The sequence below is a fragment of the Rhinatrema bivittatum genome, chromosome 12 (genome assembly GCF_901001135.1).
Source record: "Rhinatrema bivittatum chromosome 12, aRhiBiv1.1, whole genome shotgun sequence".
NCBI classification, from domain to species: Eukaryota; Metazoa; Chordata; class Amphibia; order Gymnophiona; family Rhinatrematidae; genus Rhinatrema; species Rhinatrema bivittatum.
The window spans coordinates 4,813,937-4,833,372 of NC_042626.1; the positions used below are offsets into that span (position 1 = coordinate 4,813,937).

Consider the following 19,436-nt stretch of genomic DNA (forward strand, 5'->3'; position numbering starts at 1 on the left):
TTTTCTTGGTTATAATAAAAACCGATAAATTATCGGGGAAAATAAAATAAAAACTGAAAAGGAAGCTCCCTATTTGCAAGCAGAGCTCCTGCCTTTGCAGAAAATTGCCATGCGTTTGTATCACACGTCTAGAGAACCTCCTTTTCAGATTCTATATTCCCCGCGAATTTATCAGTGTTTATAACCAAGAAAAACCGGAGAAAATCATTGGCAGAAAAAAGGAGCCTTATTTTTCAACTAATTTTCTGCCTTTTGGTCGCTTATAATAAAACCCAATACATTCTCAGGGAAAATTAATCTGAAAACTGAACTGGAAAGTGCCTACACATCACATGTGTTTAAACCCGGCTGTATATGTGCTGCCGGGCTGTGACTTTCATGCATTTCTGTAGGGAAGCAGGCACTTTGGTCTGTTGATACTTTCGGCTGGACTAGTGCTCCTAAGGTCCCACAGCCATCCTCTTGAAATCTGTATTTTATAAACTGAGTTCAGCAGCCCTGGCATTGTGTACCCCTAAACCTCTTGCTTCCTCTCTCACCCATGAAACAAAACAATGTTCATCTTGGATACATAATTTATTTCCAGCAGTTGCACAAAATATTACAATAAATAAATTACACAAATTCCAATTGATTGCATTTTCTGCAGTTGCAACATAGAACATTCAAACATGGCATGGTGATACCAGCACTGTGTGCGATTGACATACGCACATACTCGGTCTGGGCTTCTTTCCAGCTGTGCACTGAGAAGCAGACTGCGTGGACATGGAGTGCCAGAGATACCATGCTTCCTTTGCAATCTGTTCATAAGGTCAGAGAGCATTTCAAGGGTCAGTCCCAGGGCCTTCCTAGAGTCTCTCTTTGGGGGGGAGAAGTCCATCAAACAATGGTCGAGATATCCTATCCACCTTTGGAATATGGGGGACCGTAGTTGTCACTGATGGGCCGTTAAACTGGGATCCAAATGCATCACTGTGCTAAATTATTGGTGAACAAGGTGGTCTGGAAAGACTGTGTAACTCCTCAGCTCCAGATCATGCTTCCTTTCATCCAATTGGTATCACGGCCTGCAAGCAATGCTGTCCGCTTTCTCCAGCAGCAGTACAGCCACTAACATTTGGCACATCAAACGGTGTAATGCAATGTGTGCAAATAGGAGCTCAGCAGATACCCGCCTCACCCCAGTGTACTCGGAACATTAAAATGACAAAGCACCTCCCTGCGTCAGGGTACAAACTGCTCTCAGTTTCTGCTGCACTGAAGCCAGATCTGTGTTTCATCTGTCAGAAAGATTCAGCCCTGGTGACGGTGACTTTCATAGAAATCAAGTGCCAGAGTACGTGTGCTTTCCTCCTTATCTGAGGGTGGCAGCTGGGCATCACACCCGGGTCCTGCCCTGGGGCTTAATGCCTTAGTACTTCAGTGGGTGGCAGGTTCCGTTCACCTGCTACTCAACGGGGAAGGGGGACACAGGCTCTGTACATTTTCTTTCAGAGCGAAGAAAAAATAAACGCAGAAAGAGAGAGAACACAGGAAACTAAGAGGAAAAACCAAACAGGAGAAGGATCTAAAACAATAAATTCAAATTGTAAACTTTCTTATCTCACACTATAAGCATTTCTTTTCTTGTGATGTTTTATGCTACTTTGCTCTGAAATCTTTCTGCATGAAATAATCTCCCTTTAATATTTGGAACAACATGACATCTCTGTGTCCTGGTAACACCGGCAGCTCCCTTCTGTGACTAAAATATCTGTGCTGAGAGGGTGCAGGGCCAGGGAAGAGGAGCGGGGCCAGCAAGCCATGCACAAGCATTTCATGGTGAGTTCCCCATCTGTGCTTTATTTATGCTGAGGATGTTGTGCCTGCCAGCCCCTGAATTGTTTTAAAGGAAGCAATGCTGGGATTTAAAAAATTGCCCACTGGAAGACCAATTTATAGGACCAGCAAGAAAGCTGTTATAGTCCAGGAGCTTCCTGCTTCAGATGTCAAAAGGCAGCGAAATTCTCAAAACTGCGGTGGTTCTGGATTAAAGACCTCTGCATTTTTTCAAGGTGCCAGTAAAATCATGGAGCTGCTTCTCCCCATTAAATGTTCCTGATGCTGCCACCCTAACTCTGTGCCAGCAGTAAGTGATCTGCATTCAGTCCTGGTTTTCACAGACTCCAATATGGACTGCAGTTTTCTCTTTGCTGCAGTCATCTGGGAGTTAGACATGCAGGACTGGTGCAAAGTCCTATCATGACCCAGAGTTAGCCCAGTGGTGGTTGCTGGCTGCCCGGGGTGTCAAAAGGTACACAACAGAGCAAGCAAGGCTTGGACCAGAGGGAATGCACTCATAGCATCTGCTGCCTGCTACCAGCTTTCACCTTCTCAGCAGCACAGCAGGAGCTGAGCTCAGATTGTACAACAGGTGACCTGGGCATGTGTGTACAGAAGGAGGCAGCTTTGCAGATAAAGCAATCCGTACTCTGTGTTAAGCCATCACATGACTAATTATTATTATGGCAAGAGAGAAATGACTTTATTGCCCTGGTTGATGAAAGGAGCAGTCTGATTGGCTAAGGCTAATCACACTGGGGAATCACTTCTCCCTCTTTGTGATGCTGTGTCTGAAGATGTAGTATGGCACTGCTGTGGCAAATGAACTCTGCCGTCCCTGCTCTCCGAAGGAGCCGAACACTAGCAGTCTGAGGGCCTGCTGCCCCATCTCACAGCTTGGTCACTTTCTTGGACATTACCCCAGTGCTCTGACCTGGTTGCAGGGATGCTAAACTACCCCTGTGGTCTGTGCATGCTTTCACCCAGTACGGATTGTGAGGCAGTGGTCCAGGCGTGTGTGAAGGATGGGGGAGGTAAACAGGGCGCATTGTCAGGATTTACCCTCCCTCAGCCACTCAGTGTGAACCTGCACACTCCACACTACCCGGGCAGTTTCCCTTTCTGGACGATGCTACTCTATGGGCCACTCAAAACTGCTTCACCAAACTAACCCTCAGCCAATCACACTGCAGCTTTTTAGCAGCATCAGTCCTGGTTCCTGCAGGAGCCTCTCCTGGAGGTCCTTCAGCCGGCGAGGCATGCTTTACGCCTGGTGTGCTCCTTGGCTGGACATCGTGGGGTGCAAAGGTCGAGGTCTCTGTTCCAGCTACCCTAGCTCATGTGCACCTCCTCCCTGTGGATGCTGTGGGGTTCCTCAAGTCATAGAGCCGTCAGTGTTTCCGTCTGGAACATGCTTCCGAACATTGCCTAAGTAGAAGAAGAGATGGGAAGGATTAGTGCCACATCCTCCCCCGCAGCTGGACAGAGGGGACCAGAATGTGCTTGATCTCGGGATACTGCTGGGGCTCAGATTGTGGCCAGTAGAGAAGATACAGAGAAAACGGCTCAGGATCTGAGATTCACGGAGGAGCCTGGACAGGGCTTTAATGAATAAGGATTGGGAGAAAGCTTTTAAGGATACAGCAACAAGGAACAACAAAAAATTGTCAGCTGGAGGCCAGTGTACCAGGATGCCATAGGCATACGTTGTCTGCAGAGTTTGGGGAGAGTAGGAAGGTCATATTGGCAGTAGTGATGGTGGCGATTTAGGGGTTCCCCCTACCCCATGTTCTCCCCATCTACGCCAATGCATGGTGCAGTCATAGTTCTGGGGAGGGGAGGGAGCAAAAAATGAAGCACTGTAAGCAGGACCAGACAAGAAGCAGCTGAGCTGTGCGTGGAGCCCAGTGCAAGAGTCTCTGACAAGAGCCAGAGGTTACAGCTCAGGTGACAGAGCAGGCTGCAGCAGAGAGCCACATTTTCCACAGAAAACTCATTTAGGAAGCCTAACGCAATGCCTGAGGTTTCCTGTGATGTCTGGGTGACAGCAGGAAGGCAATGGAGAGAGTGCTGATATTCACTGGGTTGTCCTCACATTCCTTAGGACCTGCTAACGTTCTCATCACTTGCAGCTCTCTCTCACCTCTTCCAGGTTCTGATAGTCTCCGCTGTCTCCCTCCAGGGACTCCATATCTGCCAGGCCCTACAATCAAAAAGCAGGAGCTCATCAACAGCTGGATGAATGAATGTGGATCCAGCTGGCGCCAGTGTACTGGTTGGGGAGATGCCCTGTGTCTTCCATGGACCTCGCAGAGCAGAAAACCGTTTGGCCCGCTCAGAGGAGGACAGAGTGCATGTGTGGCTGTTGGTGAGCTCTGGCAGATGTGGGGTGGGACCCTTACCTTCTCCGCTCCAGACCACTGCATTGTCCTTTTGGCATTTCCCAATGCAAATAACACAGCATCATGGACAGTGAGGAAGAGGTCACTTCTATCTAGCCCTCCATCCGCAAAGACCCCTCCAGCCTCAATATCGTGGTAGACCTGAGCTGTGGGGGGAGAAGAAAGAAAAGAAGAGATAAGACTAAAACAGAACATCAGGCATCCCAGTAACATCCACATCCTCCTCCCACAGACTCTGATACAACCAGTGCGGGTTTTAATGGTTTATGTTTGATTGTGTTGTAGATTGCCTTGGGTATTTTATGATGTGCGGTTTAGAAAGGGTAGGATCAGCCCCGGTGCAATGTGTTGGAAGGAGCACCATTGCACCACAGGATTGTGCCAGTCACATGCTGAGCCCTGGCTCACCTTACCTTGTACATTGGCAAGGAAGAAATTCACCCCAATCTTCTGGTAACTGGAGCTCAGCTAGAGAAAGAGAGGAAAGCATTACCACTGATGCGTCCAGCTTAGGAGGAGGGATTCTGTAAAGTCCACATATGTGCAGATGGTGCTGTAGCTGCCTACCTTGCTCAGGGCTTTGATACCCATCAGATCCACAAAGCACACTCCACTCATGTCTAAGATAATACTGTGAACATCAATGAGAGGTGGAGCAGTAAGGATGGGGTCCATTGGCTCAGTAGTGACTGTGCTGGATGTGCCGTCCTGCCTGGGACTTCCAGTGGGTGGGCTCACCGTGATGTAGGACACGCTAGCAGGGCCAGTGGTATTATTGTTTGAGTCTGTCGCTGCTGCGCCTTCAAAATCCTGCTGCAGTTCTTGTAAGGACACAGTCTGCCAAACAAAGCACAGCACAAGATCAGCACTGCCGTGCATCTCACTCCTGCCCTGCAGCACCCCCTGCTATTCCACACTGAGACCCTCACACAGCTCTGCCAATGCACCTCACTCCTGCCCTGCAGCACCCGCTGCTATTCCACACTGAGACCCTCACACACAGCTCTGCCCATGCACCTCACTCCTGCCCTGCAGCACCTCCTGCTATTCCAGTACTGAGACCCTCACACACAGCTCTGCCAATGCACCTCCCTCCTGCCCTGCAGCACCTCCTGCTATTCCAGTACTGAGACCCTCACACACAGCTCTGCCCATGCACCTCACTCCTGCCCTGCAGCACCCCCTGCTATTCCACACTGAGACCCTCACACACAGCTCTGCCCATGCACCTCACTCCTGCCCTGCAGCACCTCCTGCTATTCCAGTACTGAGACCCTCACACACAGCTCTGCCAATGCACCTCACTCCTGCCCTGCAGCACCCTCTGCTATTCCAGTACTGAGACCCTCACACACAGCTCTGCCCATGCACCTCACTCCTGCCCTGCAGCACCCCCTGCTATTCCAGTACTGAGACCCTCACACACAGCTCTGCCAATGCTCCTCACTCCTGCCCTGCAGCACCTCCTGCTATTCCAGTACTGAGACCCTCACACACAGCTCTGCCCATGCACCTCACTCCTGCCCTGCAGCACCCCCTGCTATTCCAGTACTGAGACTCACACACAGCTCTGCCAATGCACCTCACTCCTGCAGCACCTCCTGCTATTCCAGTACTGAGACCCTCACACACAGCTCTGCCAATGCACCTCACTCCTGCCCTGCAGCACCCTCTGCTATTCCAGTACTGAGACCCTCACACACAGCTCTGCCCATGCACCTCACTCCTGCCCTGCAGCACCCCCTGCTATTCCAGTACTGAGACCCTCACACACAGCTCTGCCAATGCTCCTCACTCCTGCCCTGCAGCACCTCCTGCTATTCCAGTACTGAGACCCTCACACACAGCTCTGCCCATGCACCTCACTCCTGCCCTGCAGCACCCCCTGCTATTCCAGTACTGAGACCCACACACAGCTCTGCCAATGCACCTCACTCCTGCCCTGCAGCACCCCCTGCTATTCCAGTACTGAGACCCCCCATATACAGTTCTCCAATGCTCCTCATTTCTGCCTTGCAGCACTCCCTGTACTTAGAGCTTCACCCGCACAGCTTTGCCATTGCACCTCAGTTTTGGCTCTAAGAATAAGAAATGATACTACTACTTATCATATCTATAGCACTACTTTATGTATCCATCGCAGTACAAAAACATATACGAGACAGTCCCTGCTCAGTAGAGTCTTAATTAGGACAAACATACAGTAGAAAAGAGACTTTATGAATTTCATTTATTAAGGAAATAGTTAAAATCAGTAAGGCTGCCCCATCACACAGCTCTTGCATGAGTATGAAATCAGTTTCTTGTTACCTTGTTTTTCAGGAAGAGGGATCCCCGCTGCTTCTGGACAGGCTCGCCTTTATCCTGTTTCTTCAGGTACTTTCTTTTTGCTAAGTAGATTTTGCTGGGATCCAGTCCTGTCTGGGAAGGAGAGAGGAGGGAGGACTCGTGGGAGCATCCTCATAGCACCAGCTTTAAACTGTGCTTAGCACAGAGGATCTCTTCAGCCTGTAACCTTACAGGACTTATTACCATTCTGCAATCTTTCCTGTCTGTTTTCCCCTTTTATTTTAATCACTCTGTATGTTACTCAGGCAATGCATGTAAACTTGCCCTGGCAATGCACTTATCTGAATCTAAAGCTGATGGCAGAGCTGAGCACTTGGTGAGGATGGCAGACTAGACAGGACAACTGGTCTTTTTCTGCCATCTCGTTTCTATAGTTCTACTCCTGGTCCATCCTGGTGCTTCAGAATCATTCCAAAGTTGGAAGCAACACCATGGAAACCAGAGGTACCCTTCTTCCTGGAGCTCTGATCTCGTTCTTTGCACCTATGAGGGGATGAAGTGCAATGTGACTGGGCCTTGACTTCTCTCCTGCACTGAGGGCGAGGTTTTACCTTCTGAATGACCTTCTGGCAGAATATCTCCGAGTTGGCGAAGTAGAGAGGAGAGCAGTAAGTGACAATCTTTATACCCTCGATGTCTTGGGTCTGAAACAGACAAAAGGGATGTGGGGTAGACATGGGAGGTCACTAACTTGGAACAATGTAAGGGGAGATCAATGCCCTCCATCTCCGCCAAAACCGCTGCTGGAACCCAAACTGGCATCCTGTTCCTAGACACCAGAGCTCCTGGAGCAGTGCGGAAGTGCACACTTAAGCAGTGAGCAGGCTCTACGGCAGGGCTTCAAATCAGACAGACAGACAGATAGAAAGCTGGAAGAGAAGATCCGGATCACAGAACGTAGTACAGTAAAATAACTTAGAGGTGCATGGAAGAAACGAGTGAAGATTAGATTCAGACTATTGAGCACTGCATCGAGGAGTGAAGGAGAACGTGAAGCTCTAGTGCAAAGCCTGGTTTAGAGTATGAGGACCAGAGTCCACGGCACTGGGCACATACCTTGCTGTAGACTTTAGGATTCTTGTAAATGTCCGTGGAAGCGACCTGTGCCAGGGCAGAGCCATTCCGACTAAGAAACAAAAGGGAGACATTGGTATTTGAGTTAAGACATCCTGCTTTTCAGTTTGTAGTCGGGACAGTCCCGCTAAATTCCTCTCCAAAGCCAATGCTCTCTACCAATGACCTTACTGCAGATCCTGTCCTCATTTAAAAAGGAGCAGTTAAAGGTTCTTTTGCTATGGTCCTGCATTCTCTGTGGGACACGGATCAGCATCAGACACCTCACCTGAGAGCTTCTCACCTGGCGGGGGCAGGGAAGTGAAGGTAGAGGACCCTGTCTAGTAACATTCAGCACACAGAGGAACCAACTGCACTTTACTTACAACTGGGTATGGAAGACCACGACCAGGACGGAGAATCCCACGCCAACGGCCAGTCCGTAGGGCAGTCCCAGAATAAAGGCAGACAAGAAGCTTACCAGCCAGACACACTGCAAGGAAGGATCAGAGAGCACAGGATCAGAAGGGGCTGATGGCTGCCCCAGGTCTAACACCTGCTGGAGAGGATCAGACTGATACCACTGAAGTCTCTGGAGGCAAGTGATGATGTAGTCAGGAGGGAGACTGTCTCTGTCACCAGAGACAATAGCAGCACTGCCCCTTTTAAGTATTTTGCCCTTTGTCTGTCTCCAGGAAGAGGGCACAGGTTCCATCAGCGAGCATATTAACAGTAATCACTTTGCTGATTTACAAGTCCCAGCTAATAATGGGAGCTTTGAGATCCTGACACAAGGCAAAGGGTCAGGTGGTGGAGAATTACACTCAGACCCTGCCAGGTACGGCTTTCCTGCAGACACTGTGCTTCTCCCCCAGCACCCGTGTGCCTCAGGGCCCCAACGTGGGAGCACTTAGCCAAGAGGATCCACTTGGACTGCCATTAGCAGCCTCCTCGGGCATGCGGGAAAGGAGCAGGCCCTCTACCATCATCCTGAGGAAGGGCTGCAAGGGCAGTAAAGCCCCCTGCATGATGGGAGCAGAGAGATTACTTTCTATCAGGCCAAGCACACCGTTAGCCCCCGTTTGGACGCGCGTTTTTGATGCGCTATTATCACCCCTTATACAGTAATAGCGCGTGGAAAACGCGCGGCCAACCCCCCCGAAACTAACAGCGCTCATCACATGCAAATGCACGTTAATGAGCCTATTAGGTATTCACCCGCAATACAGAAAGCAAAATGTGCGGCAGGAGTTAATTTCAGACGGCACCGGGCTAGTGCACAGAAAAGCAGAAAAAACTGCTTTTCTGTGCAACCTCATAGCGATATTAAGTCAGAGGACCCAAAAATAAAAAGAATGAAAATCTTATTTAAAAAAAACACGGACGATCAATTTTGCCGGCGTCCGTGTTCCGAACCCGTGGCTGTCAGCGGGTTCGACAACCGACGTGGGTAAAATTAAGCGTCGGCTGTCAGACCTGCTGACAGTCACCGCTTCCGCCAATAAGGAGGCGCTAGGGACGCGCTAGTGTCCCTTGCGCCTCCTTATTAGCGTGGGCCCTCATTTAAATAGTGAATGGGGAGCTCCGGCCTCGGCGCGCCGCCTCTCCCGCGCAGTTTACTGTAGTGGCCTGTATGTGTGGTGCCATCGCTCTGAGACCTAACAGCGCTCCTATTGGCCATCAGGGCCACCTCTGTAGCCAATCAGACTGCAGCACTGGAACTCACACAGTCCAGCTTGCTTTTCCTCCACAAATAGAAGGGGTCCGAGAGCTGCTTCAGTGAATTCTTCAGGTTCACAGCAATCAGTGCCCCCAGGACTGACTACAACAGATACAAAGGGGAAACAATTAGGTAACGGTGCAGTGCGCGACCGCTGTGCACAGAGCTGAGCTGCTGCAGGTATGGCACTGTATGCAGTCTTCGTGAACTAATTGTGTCTTGTTTGAGGACTGCTTTATTAAAATAAGTTACCTTTGGGAGAGGATTGAGGTACGTTCCCAGCGCCAGCATAGTGACCATCACCACCATCATCACAAAGAAACTGGCAATCTGAAAAGGTAGAAGCTTCTAATTAATGCTCTTGCAGATCGAGCAGCACATAGGAGTGTGCTGTAGAGGCTCGGGTACTGGGAGACAAAGTGAAGACACCTAACGGGACAAACCGTCACCATGGACAAAAGTAGCTCATCATGGGCCTGGCCTTGCATCGGCCAGTAGCAGGCAGAATTAGCCAGAGCAGCTTGTTGAGCATTATTAATAAATACAGTTCTATTTTAATTTATCCGCCGGTCTGGTGCTCATCAGAGTCCCTTCATTGTAACTCATTCATGAGATGGCTCTGCAGACTCTCTCCATATTGAAATCCTTATTAACTGTGACCAGGATCAACACCAGAGACGCATCTGATGTTCAGTCTCCCTCATCTACTCTCTCTCCCTGAGCCAAATTTTCAGCAGGAATAGAAACAAGCGGTCAGGCTGGAGGACAAGGTGTCAGGATGCAAACAGGAGTTCCCCCAGGCCCCGTCACTCACCTGAGATTTCCCCCCGGCTCCGTCCACGGCCAGAGTGACAGACAGAGCACAGCAGATGACGTGGATGCAGAAGAAGGAACCAAAGAAATTACTGCAACCCAAGGCCAACATTTCCTGCAAGCAGAGAAAGAGCTTCAGCGAGAGCAAACCCTGCCCAGGTCAGCAACCAGGCTGGCAGTAAGGCCATTAGCCCTCCTTACTTACAAAAGGCACTGCTGCTCTGCCCAGCCCACCATGTTTCGCTCAAGGCAAGGCAACAAGACGCCAGGTGCCACGTTGCTAACTGTGTTCACTGAGTGCCCAAAGCAGTACCAGGGTGTTCTCCTGCCTTTTCTTTCTTAATGTGCACGGAGCTCTTGCAGCTCAATAGGGTCCCATGAACTCTGCTTTTGGGAAAGCTACCTGATACCTTTTTCCTGTCCATCCCAGGGATATATTACCTGGTTGGCATCCACATCGTAACCGTGTTTGGCCCCAAGAGTTCTGCCCATGGCGAGGTTGATCACATAGCCAACAATGGCCAGGGAAAAAGCAGTGCCCACCATGTGCGACCACTGGTTCACCTCTGGAAGAGTGGGAGCAGGAAAGCTGTAACCAAGAGACAGGCATGAGGAAGAAAAGCACAGATGGCCACTTCGCAAAGACCAGTCCCAACACTACTGAGAGAGCAGCCTCCCCTGGGGTGCAACAAGGCAGCAATTACTGCTGTGCCAGCTCTCAGCAGCACAGCGATGGTCGTGGCTTCCATACTGCTATCAGTGCCTCTAGAGTCAAGAGATAGGACCTGCATTCTGCACCTTAACCAGTCAACTGGGCACAGGTGAGCTGCAAGCCACCGATAAGTCTAACACAGTCAACCCTAGGAGGGTCTCATTTTCAGGACAAGTCCCTTCAACAAGGGACTTGTTGATTGATTTTGCACCCCTGCTATTCCTCTTACCCCAGTGCTGGGAGTACTTACCCCAGTGGAATCTGTCCCACAACATCCATATGGAAGCTTTCCGGCATGTTCAGACTACCAGAAATAGCTGTGGCAATAATGACCTGAAAGGAGAAAGCCCAGACCTAGTTCATTTGAGAAGCAAAACCCTCCATCCATGGCAGGTACTTTAGAATAGAGTGGAGGCTGACGTAGCCAGGATTTATTTATTTAATATCTTTTATATACCGACGAACGTTGGGAACATCTCGTCGGTTTACAGAGAACAGAGCAGTTCAGGATTTGAACTGCTCTAAGGTACCACTGCATAATGCTTCACCACACAAAAACCCCACAGCAGGGATAGATCAGCTCTGCCGGACGTTGGCAGGCTTCATGTGTCCACAGGGGTGGGAGGGCTGTTTCCCCTGTAAAAGCTGGACCAGCATGATGCTGCCTTGTAACTTACCATGAAAAATGGGCACAGTGACTCACTACGAGTGGTGGGCAGCCTAACTCATCTCAAGCGACTGGCACCCTGACTCACTATGAGCGATGGGCACCTTGATTCACTAGGATCGGTGAGCACCCTGACTCACTATGAGCGATGGGCACCTTGATTCACTAGGATCGGTGAGCACCCTGACTCACTATGAGCGATGGGCACCCAAACGCACTACAAGTGACTGGCACCCTGACTCACTATGAGCGATGGGCACCTTGATTCACTAGGATCGGTGAGCACCCTGACTCACTATGAGCGATGGGCACCCAAACGCACTACAAGTGACTGGCACCCTGACTCACTATGAGCGATGGGCACCTTGATTCACTAGGATCGGTGAGCACCCTGACTCACTATGAGCGATGGGCACCCAAACGCACTACAAGTGACTGGCACCCTGACTCACTAGGAGCACTGGGCACCCAAACGCACTACAAGCGACTGGCACCCTGACTCACCATGAGGGATGGGCACCTTGATTCACTAGGAGTGGTGAGCACCCTGACTCACTATGAGCGATGGGCACCCAAACGCACTACAAGTGACTGGCACCCTGACTCACTATGAGCGATGGGCACCTTGATTCACTAGGATTGGTGAGCACCCTGACTCACTAGGAGCACTGGGCACCCAAACGCACTACAAGCGACTGGCACCCTGACTCACTATGAGCGATGGGCACCTTGATTCACTAGGAGTGGTGAGCACCCTGACTCACTAGGAGCACTGGGCACCCAAACGCACTACAAGCGACTGGCACCCTGACTCACTATGAGCGATGGGCACCCTGACTCACTATGAGGGATGGGCACCGAAACGCACTACAAGTGACTGGCACCCTGACTCACTATGAGCGATGGGCACCTTGATTCACTAGGAGCGGTGAGCACCCTGACTCACTAGGAGCACTGGGCACCCAAACGCACTACAAGCGACTGGCACCCTGACTCACTATGAGCGATGGGCACCTTGATTCACTAGGAGTGGTGAGCACCCTGACTCACTAGGAGCACTGGGCACCCAAACGCACTACAAGCAACTGGCACCCTGACTCACTATGAGCGATGGGCACCTTGATTCACTAGGATCGGTGAGCACCCTGACTCACTAGGAGCACTGGGCACCCAAACGCACTACAAGTGACTGGCACCCTGACTCACTATGAGCGATGGGCACCTTGATTCACTAGGATCGGTGAGCACCCTGACTCACTAGGAGCACTGGGCACCCAAACGCACTACAAGCGACTGGCACCCTGACTCACTATGAGCGATGGGCACCTTGATTCACTAGGAGTGGTGAGCACCCTGACTCACTAGGAGCACTGGGCACCCAAACGCACTACAAGCGACTGGCACCCTGACTCACTATGAGCGATAGGCACCCTGACTCACTATGAGGGATGGGCACCGAAACGCACTACAAGTGACTGGCACCCTGACTCACTATGAGCGAAGGGGCACCTTGATTCACTAGGATCGGTGAGCACCCTGACTCACTAGGAGCACTGGGCACCCAAACGCACTACAAGCGACTGGCACCCTGACTCACTAGGAGCGATGGGCACCTTGATTCACTAGGAGTGGTGAGCACCCTGACTCACTAGGAGCACTGGGCACCCAAACGCACTACAAGCGACTGGCACCCTGACTCACTATGAGCGATGGGCACCTTGATTCACTAGGAGCGGTGAGCACCCTGACTCACTATGAGCGATGGGCACCCAAACGCACTACAAGCGACTGGCACCCTGACTCACTATAAGCGATGGGCACCCTGACTCACTATGAGCGATGGGCACCTTGATTCACTAGGAGCGGTGAGCACCCTGACTCACTATGAGCGATGGGCACCCAAATGCACTACAAGTGACTGGCACCCTGACTCACTATGAGCGATGGGCACCTTGATTCACTAGGATCGGTGAGCACCCTGACTCACTAGGAGCACTGGGCACCCAAATGCACTACAAGCGACTGGCACCCTGACTCACTAGGAGCGATGGGCACCTTGATTCACTAGGAGTGGTGAGCACCCTGACTCACTAGGAGCACTGGGCACCCAAACGCACTACAAGCGACTGGCACCCTGACTCACTATGAGCGATGGGCACCTTGATTCACTAGGATCGGTGAGCACCCTGACTCACTAGGAGCACTGGGCACCCAAACGCACTACAAGCGACTGGCACCCTGACTCACTAGGAGCGATGGGCACCTTGATTCACTAGGAGCGGTGAGCACCCTGACTCACTAGGAGCACTGGGCACCCAAACGCACTACAAGTGACTGGCACCCTGACTCACTATGAGCGATGGGCACCTTGATTCACTAGGAGTGGTGAGCACCCTGACTCACTAGGAGCACTGGGCACCCAAACGCACTACAAGTGACTGGCACCCTGACTCACTATGAGCGATGGGCACCTTGATTCACTAGGAGCGGTGAGCACCCTGACTCACTATGAGCGATGGGCACCCAAATGCACTACAAGCGACTGGCACCCTGACTCACTATGAGCGATGGGCACCTTGATTCACTAGGATCGGTGAGCACCCTGACTCACTAGGAGCACTGGGCACCCAAACGCACTACAAGTGACTGGCACCCTGACTCACTATGAGCGATGGGCACCTTGATTCACTAGGAGCAGAGGTCAGGCACCCCGACTGGAACCGGGACTTACTATGATGATCTCCATGGGGATCGGGAAGCGGATCTTGTGCATGTATCTTGCGTTGAGCTCCTTCACCACAATCAGCAGCACACAGCTGACCAGGGCATACACCAGAGAGGCAATGTTGGTCTTGGGAAGATTTTTACAGATGTCTATAAATGTCTGAAAACAAGAAGGAAGAGCAAAGCAGTGAACTGTCAGTGAGGGAGAATATTCTGAGTGTCGGTGATGTTGGTTGCACATGTGCCTGGATCTGCTGTTCCTCCACTGGAAACATTTGGAAATGATAACGGGACGGTCCCTATCTAGGTCACAGCTGCATGGCTGCCACCACAGTGTGGCTTGTCCATAATCTTCCATTTCTGGAGGAGATGTGCACATTGACCAGTGTCAGTGATGACACGGATAACGACAGGTACGTTACACGGCAGTCACTGTGTGATGCTCACTTACATAGATGATGGCCAGTGGCCCGCTGTAGGGTGGGATGGCCAGGCCAAAGATGTACTTCAGTACCGATATGAGGATCTGCAGCCCTGCCGCTGTCATAAAGCCACGGATAAAGGACTCCGATAGGTAAATGGCTACAAAGCCAAACTGCACAAATCCCAGTGCTATCTGGTGGTGGGAGAGAGCGAGAGAAAGAGAGAGAGAGAGAGAGAGAGAGAGAGTATTATTGCTCTTAATGTCTTTGTTCAGAAATTAAGGCGGGATAGACCCAGGAAATGAAGGTTTCTGAGCTCATGTAGGGTCCTTCCATCCCTACCCTGGCGAAAGCCCTAGGATCTGCTGCTACTGATATTACATCAGTTTCTCACTTCTGTAGGCTGTCTGTACACAGCACTGTACAAAGACACGCCAGAGAGAGCAGAACCATTGCCCTCGCAGAGTGTCCTTAATACCTTTACTGGCGGAGAGATCTGCAGGACCCAAAAGCTTGTCAAGCTGAGCTCCATATTCAGAAGCTTTTAGCCATATAACTCAGAAATTAGCCAGCTAAATTAATGTTTGCGCTCTTATCCAGCTAAATACCAAAATGTATCTTAACTAAGTAGGCGCTGTAGCAAAGTAAGTAATGACCCAAGGATAAATGATCTTCTCTTGGAACGATGGTATATAACATAACTAACTAGCTAAATCCTAGCCACATAACTCAGAAATTAGCCAGCTCAATTAATGTTTGGGAACTTATCCAGCTACAATGTGGCAGAATAAGTAAGGGGCATTCCAGGGGTGTAACTGCGAGGAGCTGAGCTAGCCAGATATGTATCCGGCTAGCTCCAGTTCTGCTAAATATATGCCCTGAAGTTATCCAGTTAACTGTAGAAGAGCTGGTATATTCAGCACCAAGCTGAGCTGCACAGTGGCTGAATATGGACCTCAAAACCTATTAACAATAAAAAAGTCTCATCTTACAAATTTTTTACTTTTTGGATTTTTTTTTTATTTGCTAACCTTTCTGTGCATTCAAGTGGATTAACAGGGTAGCCACAATATGTCATCCAGGATTGTCCAAGAAACCTGCATAAGATACAGGGGAGGACGCTGTATCCTGTGCTATGAGATCCAGCAGGAACTCCTAGAAACCTGCATTAGATATACAGGGGAGGACATGGTCTCCTGTGCTGTGAGATCCTGCAGGAACTCCCAGAAACCTGCATTAGATACAGGGGAGGATGTTGTCTCCTGTGCTGTGAGATCCTGCAGGAATCCCCCAGAAACCTGCATTAGATACAGGGAAGGATGCTGTCTCCTGCGCTGTGAGATCCTGCAGGAACTCCCAGAAACCTGCATTAGATACAGGGGAGGATGCTGTCTCCTGTGCTGTGAGATCCTGCAGGAACTCCCAGAAACCTGCATTAGATACAGGGGAGGATGCTGTCTCCTATTCTGTGAGATCCTGCAGGAACTCCCAGAAACCTGCATTAGATACAGGGGAGGATGCTGTCTCTTGTGCTGTGAGATCCTGCAGGAACTACCAGAAACCTGCATTAGATACAGGGGAGGATGCTGTCTCTTGTGCTGTGAGATCCTGCAGGAACTCCCAGAAACCTGCATTAGATACAGGGGAGGATGCTGTCTCTTGTGCTGTGAGATCCTGCAGGAACTCCCAGAAACCTGCATTAGATATGGGGGAGGATGCTGTCTCCTGTGCTATGAGATCCTGCAGGAACTCCCAGAAACCTGCATTAGATACGGGGGAGGATGCTGTCTCCTGTGCTGTGAGATCCTGCAGGAATCCCCCAGAAACCTGCATTAGATATGGGGGAGGATGCTGTCTCCTATTCTGTGAGATCCTGCAGGAATCCCCCAGAAACCTGCATTAGATACGGGGAGGATGCTGTCTCCTATTCTGTGAGATCCTGCAGGAACTCCCAGAAACCTGCATTAGATACAGGGGAGGATGCTGTCTCTTGTGCTGTGAGATCCTGCAGGAACTCCCAGAAACCTGCATTAGATACAGGGGAGGATGTTGTCTCTTGTGCTGTGAGATCCTGCAGGAACTCCCAGAAACCTGCATTAGATATGGGGGATGTTGTCTCCTGTGCTGTGAGATCCTGCAGGAATCCCCCAGAAACCTGCATTAGATACGGGGAGGATGCTGTCTCCTATTCTGTGAGATCCTGCAGGAACTCCCAGAAACCTGCATTAGATACAGGGGAGGATGCTGTCTCCTATTCTGTGAGATCCTGCAGGAACTCCCAGAAACCTGCATTAGATACAGGGGAGGATGCTGTCTCCTGTGCTGTGAGATCCTGCAGGAACTCCCAGAAACCTGCATTAGATACGGGGAGGATGCTGTCTCCTGTGCTATGAGATCCTGCAGGAACTCCCAGAAACCTGCATTAGATACGGGGGAGGATGCTGTCTCCTGTGCTATGAGATCCTGCAGGAACTCCCAGAAACCTGCATTAGATACGGGGAGGATGCTGTCTCCTGTGCTATGAGATCCTGCAGGAACTCCCAGAAACCTGCATTAGATACGGGGGAGGATGCTGTCTCCTGTGCTGTGAGATCCTGCAGGAATCCCCCAGAAACCTGCATTAGATATGGGGGAGGATGCTGTCTCCTATTCTGTGAGATCCTGCAGGAATCCCCCAGAAACCTGCATTAGATACGGGGAGGATGCTGTCTCCTATTCTGTGAGATCCTGCAGGAACTCCCAGAAACCTGCATTAGATACAGGGGAGGATGCTGTCTCTTGTGCTGTGAGATCCTGCAGGAACTCCCAGAAACCTGCATTAGATACAGGGGAGGATGTTGTCTCTTGTGCTGTGAGATCCTGCAGGAACTCCCAGAAACCTGCATTAGATATGGGGGATGTTGTCTCCTGTGCTGTGAGATCCTGCAGGAATCCCCCAGAAACCTGCATTAGATACGGGGAGGATGCTGTCTCCTATTCTGTGAGATCCTGCAGGAACTCCCAGAAACCTGCATTAGATACAGGGGAGGATGCTGTCTCCTATTCTGTGAGATCCTGCAGGAACTCCCAGAAACCTGCATTAGATACAGGGGAGGATGCTGTCTCCTGTGCTGTGAGATCCTGCAGGAACTCCCAGAAACCTGCATTAGATACGGGGAGGATGCTGTCTCCTGTGCTATGAGATCCTGCAGGAACTCCCAGAAACCTGCATTAGATACGGGGGAGGATGCTGTCTCCTGTGCTATGAGATCCTGCAGGAACTCCCAGAAACCTGCATTAGATACGGGGAGGATGCTGTCTCCTGTGCTATGAGATCCTGCAGGAACTCCCAGAAACCTGCATTAGATACGGGGGAGGATGCTGTCTCCTGTGCTGTGAGATCCTGCAGGAATCCCCCAGAAACCTGCATTAGATATGGGGGAGGATGCTGTCTCCTATTCTGTGAGATCCTGCAGGAATCCCCCAGAAACCTGCATTAGATACGGGGAGGATGCTGTCTCCTATTCTGTGAGATCCTGCAGGAATCCCCCAGAAACCTGCATTAGATACGGGGAGGATGCTGTCTCCTATTCTGTGAGATCCTGCAGGAATCCCCCAGAAACCTGCATTAGATACGGGGAGGATGCTGTCTCCTATTCTGTGAGATCCTGCAGGAATCCCCCCTGAAACCTGCATTAGATACGGGGAGGATGCTGTCTCCTATTCTGTGAGATCCTGCAGGAACTCCCAGAAACCTGCATTAGATACAGGGGAGGATGCTGTCTCTTATTCTGTGAGATCCTGCAGGAACTCCCAGAAACCTGCATTAGATACGGGGAGGATGCTGTCTCCTGTGCTATGAGATCCTGCAGGAACTCCCAGAAACCTGCATTAGATACGGGGGAGGATGCTGTCTCCTGTGCTATGAGATCCTGCAGGAACTCCCAGAAACCTGCATTAGATACGGGGAGGATGCTGTCTCCTATTCTGTGAGATCCTGCAGGAATCCCCCAGAAACCTGCATTAGATACGGGGAGGATGCTGTCTCCTATTCTGTGAGATCCTGCAGGAATCCCCCCTGAAACCTGCATTAGATACGGGGAGGATGCTGTCTCCTGTGCTATGAGATCCTGCAGGAACTCCCAGAAACCTGCATTAGATACGGGGGAGGATGCTGTCTCCTGTGCTATGAGATCCTGCAGGAACTCCCAGAAACCTGCATTAGATACGGGGGAGGATGCTGTCTCCTGTGCTATGAGATCCTGCAGGAACTCCCAGAAACCTGCATTAGATACGGGGAGGATGCTGTCTCCTATTCTGTGAGATCCTGCAGGAATCCCCCAGAAACCTGCATTAGATACGGGGAGGATGCTGTCTCCTATTCTGTGAGATCCTGCAGGAATCCCCCAGAAACCTGCATTAGATACGGGGAGGATGCTGTCTCCTATTCTGTGAGATCCTGCAGGAATCCCCCCTGAAACCTGCATTAGATACGGGGAGGATGCTGTCTCCTATTCTGTGAGATCCTGCAGGAACTCCCAGAAACCTGCATTAGATACAGGGGAGGATGCTGTCTCTTATTCTGTGAGATCCTGCAGGAACTCCCAGAAACCTGCATTAGATACGGGGAGGATGCTGTCTCCTGTGCTAAGAGATCCTGCAGGAACTCCCAGAAACCTGCATTAGATACGGGGGAGGATGCTGTCTCCTGTGCTATGAGATCCTGCAGGAACTCCCAGAAACCTGCATTAGATACGGGGAGGATGCTGTC

At 50.8% G+C, this 19,436-nt stretch overlaps 1 protein-coding gene across 1 annotated transcript in view; it reads right to left on the bottom strand.

The window, feature by feature from the left end:
* Positions 1-561: 561 nt before the first annotated feature.
* LOC115073934 (solute carrier family 26 member 9-like) overlaps positions 562-19,436 on the bottom strand; it is a 39,851-nt gene continuing 20,976 nt past the window's right edge. Inside the window, exons 6-21 of the mRNA XM_029572925.1 lie at positions 14,716-14,880; positions 14,272-14,424; positions 11,124-11,206; positions 10,603-10,750; positions 10,163-10,276; positions 9,601-9,678; positions 9,355-9,450; positions 8,015-8,121; positions 7,632-7,701; positions 7,127-7,219; positions 6,537-6,647; positions 4,794-5,063; positions 4,640-4,694; positions 4,227-4,372; positions 3,968-4,027; positions 562-3,252 (exon numbers count right to left, since the gene is read on the bottom strand). Of these exons, the coding sequence (XP_029428785.1) occupies positions 3,205-3,252; positions 3,968-4,027; positions 4,227-4,372; positions 4,640-4,694; positions 4,794-5,063; positions 6,537-6,647; positions 7,127-7,219; positions 7,632-7,701; positions 8,015-8,121; positions 9,355-9,450; positions 9,601-9,678; positions 10,163-10,276; positions 10,603-10,750; positions 11,124-11,206; positions 14,272-14,424; positions 14,716-14,880 (1,797 nt within the window). The 3' untranslated portion in view covers positions 562-3,204. The remainder of the gene's footprint in view (positions 3,253-3,967; positions 4,028-4,226; positions 4,373-4,639; positions 4,695-4,793; positions 5,064-6,536; positions 6,648-7,126; positions 7,220-7,631; positions 7,702-8,014; positions 8,122-9,354; positions 9,451-9,600; positions 9,679-10,162; positions 10,277-10,602; positions 10,751-11,123; positions 11,207-14,271; positions 14,425-14,715; positions 14,881-19,436) is intronic.